At 42.0% G+C, this 13,530-nt stretch overlaps 1 protein-coding gene across 3 annotated transcripts in view; it reads right to left on the reverse strand.

The window, feature by feature from the left end:
• The window catches only part of PNCK (pregnancy up-regulated nonubiquitous CaM kinase), a 167,743-nt gene that overhangs the window by 53,810 nt on the left and 100,403 nt on the right, over positions 1 to 13,530 (reverse strand). For all 3 annotated transcript variants that reach the window (XM_077283804.1, XM_077283801.1, XM_077283803.1), the window contains exon 3: positions 4,801 to 4,932. In XM_077283804.1, the coding sequence (XP_077139919.1) occupies positions 4,801 to 4,932 (132 nt within the window). The remainder of the gene's footprint in view (positions 1 to 4,800; positions 4,933 to 13,530) is intronic.

Raw genomic sequence — 13,530 nt, forward strand, 5'->3', positions numbered from 1 at the left:
AGAATATAATGAGATGGTTAAAGCCGCCACTTATCCGCAGTGCTCTCCGAGCAGCGAGATAACCCCTCCCGCTGTGATGTAGTCATACACCATGTTATTACTGTATGTTGGAAGGAATACTGATTGGGATTAACGTCTTATTTCAGACTTGTCGGGATAATCTGAACCCGCCTGAATACTAAACGCCAATGCCCAGGACAGAATTATTCAATCCGCCCTGGCGGAAAGGAAATTGGAAAGTGTCTGTAAAAATAATGCCCACTCTTCTCTTTTGTTGGGAAGTTGAGCCTGGCATCTATTTGCTTCTAATTCATGTTGAATGATTGTATCAAGGCAATTTCTTTGCAAGATGCGTGATTATGATATGTGACAGCTCGCAGGTTCTCCCTCTTAAGGATCCCTCCACGGTGTACCAGATCCGTCTATGTAATTCATGAACAGCCAATAATAGACTGCTCCAGTAACAAAAATATTTCACCAGAATGGAGGAGATCTGAATCATCTTCAATATGGAAAGGTCATGTTTGGACAATAATTTAACCTCCATGGCACAAGAGTTGGACCTGGTCATGTGAGCTCCCCCACTGAGAGAGGGGTCACATTGCTCAAACCTCGGAGACCTATGTAGAGTTAATTGAATTGATTACTTTGGGTAATTTAGGGTTTGGTTATTTCTACACTATATTAGTATTAAATACACAGTTGACACCCCCGATTTGGTACAAAATAGTGAGTTCCAACAGAAGGTGCCAACCAGAGGCCATCTGCACGTCATTGTCTTTGACCAATTATTATGTTTTCTCTTCCTTTTCTTCATACTTCGCCCATACTCAACCCATATAGCCCCAAGTCAACTCACTCATACATCCCCAAGCCAATAGGTGCAGGAGCGTCCAAAAAATGTGATCAAACCTAATGGTGGACAAAGACAAAAAAAGGGGACCTCTGTCGAAAACAATATATGGGCCCTTTGCAGCCCAAGAGCTCATAAAAATGAAAAATTGCACCTGCTTTGGAGGTAGTAATGGCCCCCTTACCTCTTGGGCCCTGTGTAACCCTACAGGATCCACCAATCATATGTCCACCCTTGATCAAACTCAACCCCCAAACAGGACAATAATTAAAAAGCAAAGTCTGCGCCATGCCAATTTTGATTTTCCATTAACAGCGACGCTCAACAATAATAGGCTGGAATCTAAAGGTCGGCCTCAAGAGACTTTCATGGCTTTATCGCCGACATGGGCGGTGGTGTTGCAGCTGCTGAGTAAGGACATTGTTGAAAGTTTGGTCATGTGGGCCGCAGATTTGAACCCCTTTTGGCAATGAGCCATAACACTTATAAAATGACCTCGATATTTTATAGCGACCTATACGCATCCGCAGGATCACGGAAAATACCACCAAACAATTGTCCATAACTATTCAGGAACCAATAGAATGATAGAAGAAGTGACTTCATATCCAGCTCACATTCTGTTCTGCATCCCGAGAATGTTACTGTAAGCTCAGGATTTTTCCTGAGAGTGAAATATGTACGCCCCTGCCTCGACGCGCTATTGTTAATATTAGCACAGGGTGCCATTTATTATATAGTGTGACGGGAACGCTGAACCCTTCTGCAGAAACACTAAATCCTACTTCATCTTGACAAATGTTTGGCATCCTTAGGTTGCGTTTTCAGTTACTTAAAGGGAAACCAGCCGTCAGCAGTTTTTAAACAGAAAGGAAAATACAAAGTAACAAAGTTAACTATTAGAGCCCCAAAATCTTCAAAGGGGTTGTCAAATTTAGAAACTATTTTTTCTTACTTAAATGCATGAATTTGGGGCTACAAATAACTTTTTTCAATTGGATTTCATTAAGGACTTTGAACTGTTTGCCTTTTACAGCCTCTGTGTTGAACTGTCCATTGCTAACTGCAGAATGAGTTAACTGAGATTCAGTCAGTGAACTCCTTTTAAAGGTCTGATAGAAAAATTCTACCTTTTAACAACTTCTCTCATTTGATTAATGACCACAGACCACATCAAAGTTGAAGGCGCAAAGAAACAAAGATCCGGTAAAAGCAAAATGTGCAAGAAATTTAATGAAACCAAATGTCAAAAATTATTTTTAACCCCAAATAAATGCATGTATGTGCAAAAATGTTCACAGAGAGGTAGATATTCCCATTAATATGCTTTTAGGTTGTCCACTACTCTACTTGTCATGTGCAGTCTTATAGACCAATCGTGGAGTAAAGCGTCCTGGACTCCACTATCTGGGACTCATGCAAGCTGAATTTGCAGTGCAGAGACCTCCCTTTATAAAATGGGGTGAGACCTAGCGTTGCATAAACAAAATTGCCAACATTATGAATGGCAAATTTTGGATATTTCAGCCTTTCTTCAAAAAAGGCCCCCAAGATGACCACTGCTAGGCGTACTTTTTGCTAAATTCCATCCCTTTTTTGTGCATTGCCCTGGAAAATAGGACTAGTGACAAGTATGCATAAATGATCTGTAACCTCTCTATATGTTTATATCATAGGAAAAATGGTGACACGTTTTCTTTATACGGCAGACTATTGTATTTATTATATGGAGTTACAGTGAAAACTCCCGTGGGTCCTGGACACTGCGGTAGACTGACCGTGTAATACATGGATGGGATTAAGAGAGAGTTGCTGATTGTTAGAAGCTCTCCGCTCTGGATAATAAAGAAGACTTATACCCAAAGTGGGGTTGTCTTGTAGAAGCAGATGCAGGCTATAAAAACCACAGGAGTTTACAGGGATTGCAGCTGAATACTGGCAGACACAGACAGAAGAGGGCCCCTGTTCGAGAACAGTATATGGACCTTTTGCAGTCCAATAACTCATCATGATGCACAATTCCACCTGCTTTGGAGGTAGAAATGGGCCTCTTTACCTCTCGGGCACCAGGGCAGCAGAACAGGCTGCGCCAATGATATGTCTGCCCCCCGCTAATGAAGGAACTGGATGGTATCAAATTCCGAAAGAGACAGCAACTGAGCACAGCACGGACTAAATACTCAGACACACCTGAAAAGGCTTTAGGTGATGATGTCAGGGAGACAAAGAGAAACCTGGAGCACAGCAAAGGGCAACAGCCATAGGGGAAGGGAGCAGAGCCCGGCCCTGTAGCCAAGACAGATACGTAACATTATGCTGCATCTATAGGTAAAGTCTGACTTGGTATGGCCACAAGGTCACCAGGAAGAGATAACTTTCTATGACAAGGATGGCACGATTATAAACTATCGACAGACTGTATACTGAGAAAATAAGAAAGAATCCTAAAAGACGTAAAAGAGAAGAAAAAAAATCAGCGGGACATAAAAGCAGCCTAAAGCGCAGTATCACAGGAGCGTGGGATGGTTGTAGTACGTACCTTACATACTGAGGCAGCTGGTGACGCCGCATCCCTCAGCTCAGACAATTACGCATGCAGGAAAACGTGAGGAGATTTACAATCATTTTATACCGTCTGTATAACACAACGTTACCGCTCTCCTCTGGTACATCTACCTGCATGTAAAAGACGAGCCCAGGGAACCCAGACAGTAAACTCAGCGCTCGTTATACAGGAAAACTCCCTCTGAGCCATAATACCGCTTTATACGATCTTCCCCATCGCGTCGGCACTGCTAAGCTAGTGGGTTTTATGTTATAAAAAGACAAAGAGCTGCGTATACAGCTCATCAATATAAAAGGCAGCCCCATGCAAACATCAAGACTATTTTGGAACAGATTACTTAGATAAATATCTCAGCCCTAATATACATTACATGTAGTAATCCACTAGAAATACTCCAGGTGAAATGTATTTAAAACAATAAAATAAGTTACTGTTTATACATTACCTAATAAATTAAAGACTTAAATATTGCAAATTATCAAACTTCAGTGTAAAATGTAAAGGCCATGTATAAAATTAATTCATCTGTAATATACATTTGCCATTCTTGTCAACTTATATTATCTCCATTATGGGGTGAAGGGCTTTATTTGCATAACCACACCCCTTTTGCAGGCCATGTCTCTTCCACACATTGTTCCCGCCCCTGAGGAGCTAAGTCTAGTTATGAAGTGTCCCAATGTCATGGCAAAGCAATGTGATGGGTTAATGCTGCCTTGTGGGATGCTTTGTGTGGTGCCCAGGAGACTTGCCATTCTTTCTGGGAGTCCATGATGTATTTTTTTCTTTAAGATCTTATTTCATACTTTGCCAAAAAATTCTAGATGTTCTGTAGACTAAAAATAGATATTATACCACTCCTTTATTACACTAAGTCCTGGTAAAATGCACTATTTTATGCTTAGTGCAAAAGCTCTGGGATGGGGCATACCACAGTGAATAAAAGATTACCAAAGATAAAACTATCATGCCCCGCCCCTGCGTTTCCTTCATTTGGCAAAACAGGATGTATAATCTTTGCTTGGCATACTTCAGCAGTAAATATTTTTACAACTCAGTCGCACTAAGAGTATATTCAAAGCCAGACCTCAATCTTACCTACATCATTTATGAAGAAAGTTGCAAACCTTGATAAATATGCTCATACTGAACGCCATTTTTTGTTTAATGGAAATATATCCTATAAATATGGAAGCAGACCCTTTTTCAAATACTGTAAAGACTCTTTAACAAGTGAAAAGTAGAAAGGGCAAGCAATGTATTTTATGGACATTTCTTAAATGGAGCAATAAATAAATGGTGCAGCACCAGACACATCCTATGAATAAGAGTGTCACTTGTTTTCTCATCTCTAATTTAATATTTCTAGTAATATCCTTACTTTTTGAGAACAGCGATCTCATTTTCCACCACAGCTTCTTTCCCACGTAGAGCCTTCTTTGGGATACATTTTAGGGCTACCAAATGCTCGGTATCCTTTTCCTGAGCCAGGACCACTTCAGAGAACGCTCCCCTATAGAGAATAGACAATAGATTAGTGTCTGCTTATTGTGGTCATCCTACTGTTCAGACCTACACAAATTATTGCCCTATGCCTTTCTTATAAACCTTTTACCCTATTTCTCGGGTGGCCCTTCCTTACCTGTTTTTTTCCATACCTTGTGATGAGTCTTCTAGTATCTCATAATCTGGTATGTTGGATATTTTGCAGGTTGGACAGTAAAACAAGACATTTTTGGCATCCACTGTGCTGCACACGACAACTACTCCTGACCACAGTCATTAAGTTGGCCACCAATGTAGACCACATGGTCACAGTTGGACAAAGAGGACAGACAGACACCTGGAGAAGAAGTCTGCCATGGGGCAGTACAGGTGGCACTGAACAAGGGCATCAGTCCTGTGAGTGTAACCAACCCAATATAATTTGCAATAACATGAAAATATTGGGTTTATAGTTCACAGACCCTAAAGGGTCTTCTGTCCACCTTCTGGAGGAACCATGACATGTATGGGTTAAGTATAAAAAAAATGACTAAAAACATATTATACTCTCTTTCTTTTCATTCACAGTTGCCCAACAAAAAAATCTTAGGAAATCTTGTAAATTGCTCAGTGGACGCTGATTATTTTAATGTTGGCCCTGTTGGAAGAAGAAACCCACACAACAGCATGTTCCATGGTAGTCGATGCCTATACCATTATTAAGAAGTTGTAAGGCTTTATAAGGGGTGCTCGGGCTACTTTATCCATTTACCCTTATATCATTTGACATAAGACCATGACGTGGCTCAAGGTGGCTCCACCTTAAATAAGATGAAGGCATCTGTGGTCACTCCGAAAATACGCTGGGTCTACAAATTCTTCAAAATGGCCAGATTGTGTTTCTCCTTAAAAGAAGGTGTATCATGGGGAGAACGTTTTCTAATAGTTAGAAGATTTATTTAACATCTTTTAATCCGCATTCAAGGAATTGTGGAGGAGAAATCCCAAGGTCGATGCTTCATTCGAATGTTTTATGTAATAAATAATGTTGAATAAATGATTTTATTATCTCCATCTACTCAGCAGTGGATGTCAGGGACTCTCCTCATTTCCTCCGAGAGAGCTGAAGGATGAACGGATGCGATTGTAAAGCATTTTATCCATCTCTGGTGGTAATTACCACAGACTAAAAGTTATGTGTTGTGATTGCCATCCATACGTGCTGCTATAAGAGCATAATGCCTCCTGTGTGACAGGGAGAGGGTCTTCTGCCCCCACTTCTATCCATCAGCACCGGAGCAGTAGACAGATAATCACACTACGCCTTCCCAGCCGTAACACTCGTTTCATCAACTTTATGATGAAAAGTCACAGGAAGCAGACAACCTGCACATGAGTCTACACGGCACTTATGTATTTAACACACTGAAATACAGAGGAGTAGGGTAACCTACTGCTGAAAAGTATCTGGTACCACAAGGAAAACCCACAAGCTCCTAAAACTATTCAGAAGACATTCATTCCATGGTATGGACCACTGATATTTTTAAGTGCCTTTCCCCTAAGCAACCAGAGTACAGCCACTAAGAATTCTAGCTTTCCACTGGACCACCAGTGATAACAGGACCTACTGTATCTCCACTGAGCCATGTTCTCTTTGTTGCATAGCTTGGTGGCAGAAGAAACTTGTGAGAGTAGATTATATGGGGTAATTCAACTTTTATCTACACAGAACATGAGGTGCATGCATCAGCTTCTTAATACAGCATAAAGTGAAGGACCTTTCACCAGAGAGTAAGTGAAACCAAAGTGCAACAGGTATATGCATTACATTCAACTAAGCATATAACAGTAACATCATCGCCATCTATTGTCAGAAAAGTGTAAACCCCTCCTGCACACAAATAAGTCTGTATCTGTTGCATATCTGCCAACACTCTTGACCTTAGTACACTAGACACAGTAGACTGTTCTCCAGACCACTAATGATCAAGCCAATTCTTTTATCCCCGGATATTTGATACCAGATACAGATTATACCACTGAGGGACCGCGTTTTATTTCTGTGTGCCTGCTTAAATGGATAATCCACCACCACCAGAGCTGCTGCCTCACCACCGCCAGAGCTGCCGCCTCACCACCGCCAGAGCTGCCGCCTCACCACCACCAGAGCTGCCGCTCCCCCGACCTTCTGTCTCCTCCCCATTATCCCATCGAATGTAAGTCCACAAGGACCGGGTCCTCTCCCCTCTGTACTAGTCTGTCATTGTAAATTTGTCTACTGTAAACGATATCTATAACCCTGTATGTAACCCCTTTTCTCATGTACAGCACTATGGAATTAATGGTGCTATATACAGTAAATAAATAATAATAATCTAAAAAATCAAGTGATCCCTACCCGTGGCTTCTGGCAGAGATCTAGAACCTTGACAATGGACTGAATGGAGCAGATGTGTGAGACCTCCACTCCATTCATCTCATCCATCAGTCACACAGTTAATGAATAGAGTGGAGGCTGCACATGTGCACTGCTACTCCATTCAGGATGTTTTGGGGGTTTAGAGCCCCCCATTTTGGGGGTCTAATGGTCAGACCTCCAGCAATAAGCAAGTTGTTTGAAATAACCCTTTAATATACCTTATAAAGGTATATATACAGTTGTGCTCAAAAGTTTACACGGCAGAATTTTTGCTTTCTTCTCCTTTTTTCAGAGAATATGAATGATAACACCAAAACCTTTTCTCCACTAAGGGTATGTGTCCACCTTCAGGATGGCCAGCGGTATGGACAGAGCGGCAAACCCGCTCCGCCCTAAGCCCCGCCCCCTTCTGTGACGCGATGATGCCGGATGTGTTCATTGCACACATCCGGCATCATTGCACCCCACACATAGGGCCCTGTGATATACCTTGCGGCGGCGCAGTGTCGCCGCAAGGTACACGGACATGCTGCGATCTTAAAAGACGCGCAGCATGTCCAGAATCGCAGGGCCGCCGGGTGCGTGTTACCACGCATAGTGGAGACGGAATTTCATAAAATCCCCTCCACTATGCTGTAACATCTGGACGCTGCGTGTTTGACGCTGTGGCTCTGCGCAGCATCAAACACGCAGCGTTTCCTGCACGTGGACACATACCCTTATGGTTAGTGGTTGGGTGAAGCCATTTATTGTCAAACTACTGTGTTTTCTCTTTTTAAATCATAATGACAACCCAAAACATCCAAATGACCCTGATCAAAAGTTCACATACCCTGGTGATTTTGGCCTGATAACATACACAGAAGTAGACACAAATGGGTTTGAATGGCTACTAAAGGTAACATCCTCACCTGTGACCTGTTTGCTTGTAATCAGTGTGTGTGTGCATAAAAGCTGAGTGAGTTTCTAAGATCCAGACAGACTCTTGCATCTTTCATCCAGCCACTGACGTTAATGGATTGTGAGTCATGGGAAAAGCAAAAGAACTGTCAATGGATCTACGGGAAAAGGTAGTTGAACTCTATAAAACAGGAAAGGGATCCAAAAAGATATTCAAGGAATTGATAATGCCAGTCAGCAGTGTTCACACTGTGATTAACAAATGCAAAATCAGGAGCTCAGTAAAAACAAAAGGACGTTCAGGTAGACCAACAAAAATGTCACAACTGCCAGTAAAACTGTTCGGGATACAAAGAAACACCCACAAATAACAACAGTTGAAATACAGGACTCTCTGAAAACTAGCGGTGTGGCAGTTTCAAGGTGCACAATAAGGAGGCACTTGAAGAAAAATGGGCTGCATGGTCGAGTCACCAGAAGAAAGCCATTACTGTGCAAATGCCACAAAGTATCTCGCCTACAATACGCAAAACAGAACAGAGACAAGCCTCAAAACTTCTGGAACAAGGTAATTTGGAGTCATGAGACCAAAATTGAACTTTATGGCCACAACCATAAATGTTACATTTGGAGAGAGGTCAACAAGGCCTATGATGAAAGGAACACCATTCCTACTGAAAAGCATGGAGGTGGATCGCTGATGTTTTGGGGATGTGTGCGCTACACAAGCACAGGAAACTTGGTCAAAGTTGATAGAAAGATGAATGCAGCACGTTATCAGCAAATACTGGAGGCAAATTTGCAATCATCAGCCAGTTGGGACGTACTTGGACATTCCAACATGACAATAATCTAAAACACAAGACCAAGTTGACCTGTCATTGGTTACAGAACAAAGTGAAGGTTCTGGAGAGGCCATCTCCGTCTTCTGACCTCAATATCATTGAGCCACTCTTGGGAGACATCAAGCCCACAGTTCCTGCTAGACAGCCCAGGAATTTACAGGAACTGGAGGCTTTTTGCCAAGACGAGTGGGCAGCTTTACCATCTGAGAAAATAAAGAACCTCATCTACAACTACCACAAAAGACTTCCAGCTGTCATTGATGTTAGAGGAAGCAATACACGGTATTAAGAAATGGGGTATGTAAACTTTTGATCAGCGTCATTTGGATGTTTTGGGTTGTCATTATGATTTAAAAAGAGAAAACACAGTAGTTTGACAATAAATGGCTTCACCCAACCACTAACCATAAGTGGAGAAAAAGTTTTGGTGTTATCATTCATATTCTCTGAAAAAAGGCCAAGCAAGCAAAAATTCTGCCGGGGTATGTAAACTTTTGAGCACAGCTGTATTGCTACCAGAGACCAGAAACTGGTTTTGGCTCATGGGCATTGGTCGCACTTAACATCCTTCTTCCTCCTTCTGTGAATTCTGACTGAACCACTGGCCATCAGGGAGTTAAAACTGACTGTAGATTTTCAAGGATTATTATTCCAAAAATCATCAAAGACCAGACACTGATTTAACCTAATCAGCGGATCAGTGAAACAGTGAACCAGATTTACCACTTACCAGCTGGAATCATAGGCTGAATATCCTCAGAGATAGCAGCATAACATGACTACATATATGTAACCACCAGAGACATGATACAGTGACAATATGGCAGACCACCAGGTATTAGATGAACAGAATGTTCTTCCCCTGATGTTCTTGAATTTTAGCTTGTACCACTGGCCACCAGGGAGTTAACACAAACTACACAGTTAACAATACTATTCCATGAACAATTTTTTTTTAACCTAACCCCCATATTAGGGACGGATATATCATTGGTACAATCTGTACAACTGCACAGGGGCCCAAAAGGTAAAGGGGGCCACATCCAACTCCAAAACAGCAAACATCTTCTGTTAAAGACACATACAAGGGAGCATTATGAGGAGCTAATTGACAGGAAAGGGCTCATATTCGGCTCTTGCACAGGGTCCCTATTCTGTCTGCACCGGATCAGTGGTACAATGAACCAGATGAACCATTTACCATCAGTAGTCATATATTGAATATCCACAGAATATCCATTGCTGCTATTAAAAACGCAATAACAAACGTCACACATTGGTGACCAAACATCACAATTGTCCCTTACTTTCTACTTTAGACATTTTTGCTCTAATAATTATTAGGAAGGAAGCATAAGCTAAAGTATAAAACAAGGGACGGACATGTTTCCTTGGTGCCCCTAGTAGTGGTTTCGTGAATGCACCCCCACCTTAATTCTTCAATTCTTCTATGTATTGGTCATTGGTACCCATTGGATTCCGGCATTCACAAAATTTCCAGATGCTGAAAAATCTATCAAAATCATTGCCCGCACTCTCAATGGCCACCCAGGCTATATCCTACCCTGCCATCTCCCTTTCCCAGCCCTGGCATCAATGTGACATCGATGAAGAGCAATCATTTGTGCCAGTTCACAATTTCTCAAGTCATAGGAAAAACTGAAACTTTGCATAAAATAAGTAAAAAAAATTTATAGAATTATCAAAGAATCTTCAACCACCTACGAAAACTTTTCTAAACATCCTTCAAGGGTCTACATCACGTCTTCAGGAATATTGGACTCGTATGCCCTTATTACGTTATCCAAGAAACCAAATTCAGCTGCTGAATATTAGCACCCCTATCCCCGCCAATACACGGTAATTGTTTCACGCGGCTTCCTTGCTTTTTCGCTTGTGACTTTGCGCTCTTCTGAAGGGACATCCACCCACTCACTATACTATGCTCCCATGCCCACGCACAACATATCCCTAGCTCACTAACTAGCAGTCCTTCTCGTTAGCAGAGGAAGGCTGGCATCATCTCCCACGGACGATGGCACTGTGTGGGAGGACGAGGGCAGTGACAACGGCACCCAGCCAGGCAGATGCGATGGCAGGCAAATAAAGCGGAGGAAGAGAAGATATTGGATTAATCAGCCGGAGGAAGCAAAGCTGCGGCGCTCTACAGCCAGGATCATGCTGATTTCCGCGATTGCAGCGGCCTCACGATACAGTAAATGTCTCATACAGTAGCTAAGCATGGATGACTGCCCTGCCTCCCCTCCTGTGACACATCGTGGGCTGAACAGATAATTAAGACAGCGGGCGAAACATCAAAAAACACATGTGAGTGTCAGCCAGGAATATCAGATATATTATCTTTTTATCACAAGATGGAAAATAAGTGCAATAAAAAAAGACAATATTTTTTGTTTACTCTTTAATTTTTTTATTACATTTTTATTTGATTTTTTTTTAAAGTTTTGCTATCAAAAACATCGATAAAATAACCAATGTAAAAAATCCTTAAAAAGAGTTCTGCTGTTTTGCATCCTTACTGTTTTAGGACGCAGTACCAGCCAGGACAGGGGGTAGGCAGAGTAGGTGGTTTTCTAGGGCTCTATTCGGATGGGGGACGCAATTGATTAAAAAAGAGATTGGCTCTACCTATATATAAAAGATAGATATAGCATATATACAGTATATATGCAGTGGGGACATATATATGACCATTACACACGGAGAGGATTCTGCGGGTGCATATTGAGACATCTTTTTGGGGGTCCAAAGAGAGCTTTGCGTGACCTCTCCTGCCATTGCCCCTTTATAATAAATACAAGGACGAATTAATTATTTTCCTAAGTCTTGTGAAGTGCTCAAAGTATAAACTAGTAATTATGGCGCCTCATAGCAAACAAATTAAGTTAATTATTATTGAGTTCATTATTATTGACCCATGACCAACTCTGTTGAGCGAGTTCCTTTCTCCCTGAACTCTCTACTCTGAACCTCTCTGCCCTTCTGCAATATCCATAGTATTACCAACCTGCCTGACTCAGGAGTCGGCTCTTGGTTTCTTCCGCTAAGGCCAGTTCCCTTTGTGTAAGTCCATGCTGGGTTCTGAAGTGACTTTGCAACCACCTTTGACATCATTACCACCCTTTTAGGGTTGAATCAGACAGCCAACATTCAGTTACCACTACCACCTCACCATGCACTTCATTTATCTCTTCTGAAAATTCCTGCTTGGTTATCAACTATCTGCATTTACTTCCTGGCTCAGATCTGCAGTTAACCTTTTGTCTGCTGTAAGTATTACAAACTCTTCTCCGCTATACTGGTGCTATTCATACTATTGCTCTACTGTAGCTGTGTGTATTCTTCTCTGTAAGCAAGTATCCAGTTTGCCTTTTCATAATTACTGAGTGGTGGTTAAAGACTTGTCTGCTGACTGCTTGCGTCTCTGCCATTGACCATTTGTCTGATAGCTGCCTACCACTCTGGATTTAACTACTTGGCTATTGCAAGTCCTGGAATGAGCCCTTAACACACAGTGACCACTAATTACCCTTTATTACTGAGGGTACTTTTACCCTCGTGGTGGGTAACAGCTGAAACCCATAGAAGTTATTATGCCTGATGGATTTTGACATGCAGATATTTTTGCTGTTCATTCCCATCAGCAATAAGTCTGTTTTAGGCCTCTTTCACACTTCATTGTCTCCAGTACGTATGGTGACAGTTTTTACACGTACTGGAGACACTGACACAGGTAGACCTATTCAAATGAATGGGTCTGTGCACATATCTGTGTTTTTTCACGGACCGTGTGTCCGACTGACCCACACGTAGACACGTCCATTTTTATGCAGCTGCATGGATCACACGGACCCATTCAAGTCAATGGGTCCATGTAAATATGTACCACACACGGATGCCGTCCGTGTGACGCATCAGTGTCACACAGACGGCCGCCAGGGAAGAAGTGCTACAGTAAGTGCTGTTCCCCGGCGGCTGGTGCTGAAGCCGGCTCTCATTATTCTCCCCTGCTCTGCCGGCAATCGGCGCAAGCAGAGGAGAATGATGTCCGAACGATGACAGCAGGTAGGGACTTTTGGGACTCTTACCCCCATCATCCGACACCTGCTGCCGCTAATAACAGTGACAGTAGGTGCGGATGATCTGGGTATTTCACAGTCGCCGCCTGCGATCTAACTAAATAAATGAATGAAAAACCCCTTTGTGTATTGTTTACAATGACATGATTCTCATGTATTATCCTTACTGCTTAATAAAAATATCTGATTTAAAAAAATGAATTAAAAACCCGACGTGGATTCCCCCTATTTTTTTTTAACCAACCAGGCAAAACTCACAGCTGGGGGCTGCAACCCTCAGCTGTCAGCTTCTGCAAGGTTGGTTATCAAGAATAGAGGGGTCCCAACACTGTTTTTTAATTATTTAAATAAATAATGAA

Source organism: Ranitomeya variabilis, chromosome 2 (genome assembly GCF_051348905.1).
Source record: "Ranitomeya variabilis isolate aRanVar5 chromosome 2, aRanVar5.hap1, whole genome shotgun sequence".
In the NCBI taxonomy this organism is placed as follows: Eukaryota; Metazoa; Chordata; class Amphibia; order Anura; family Dendrobatidae; genus Ranitomeya; species Ranitomeya variabilis.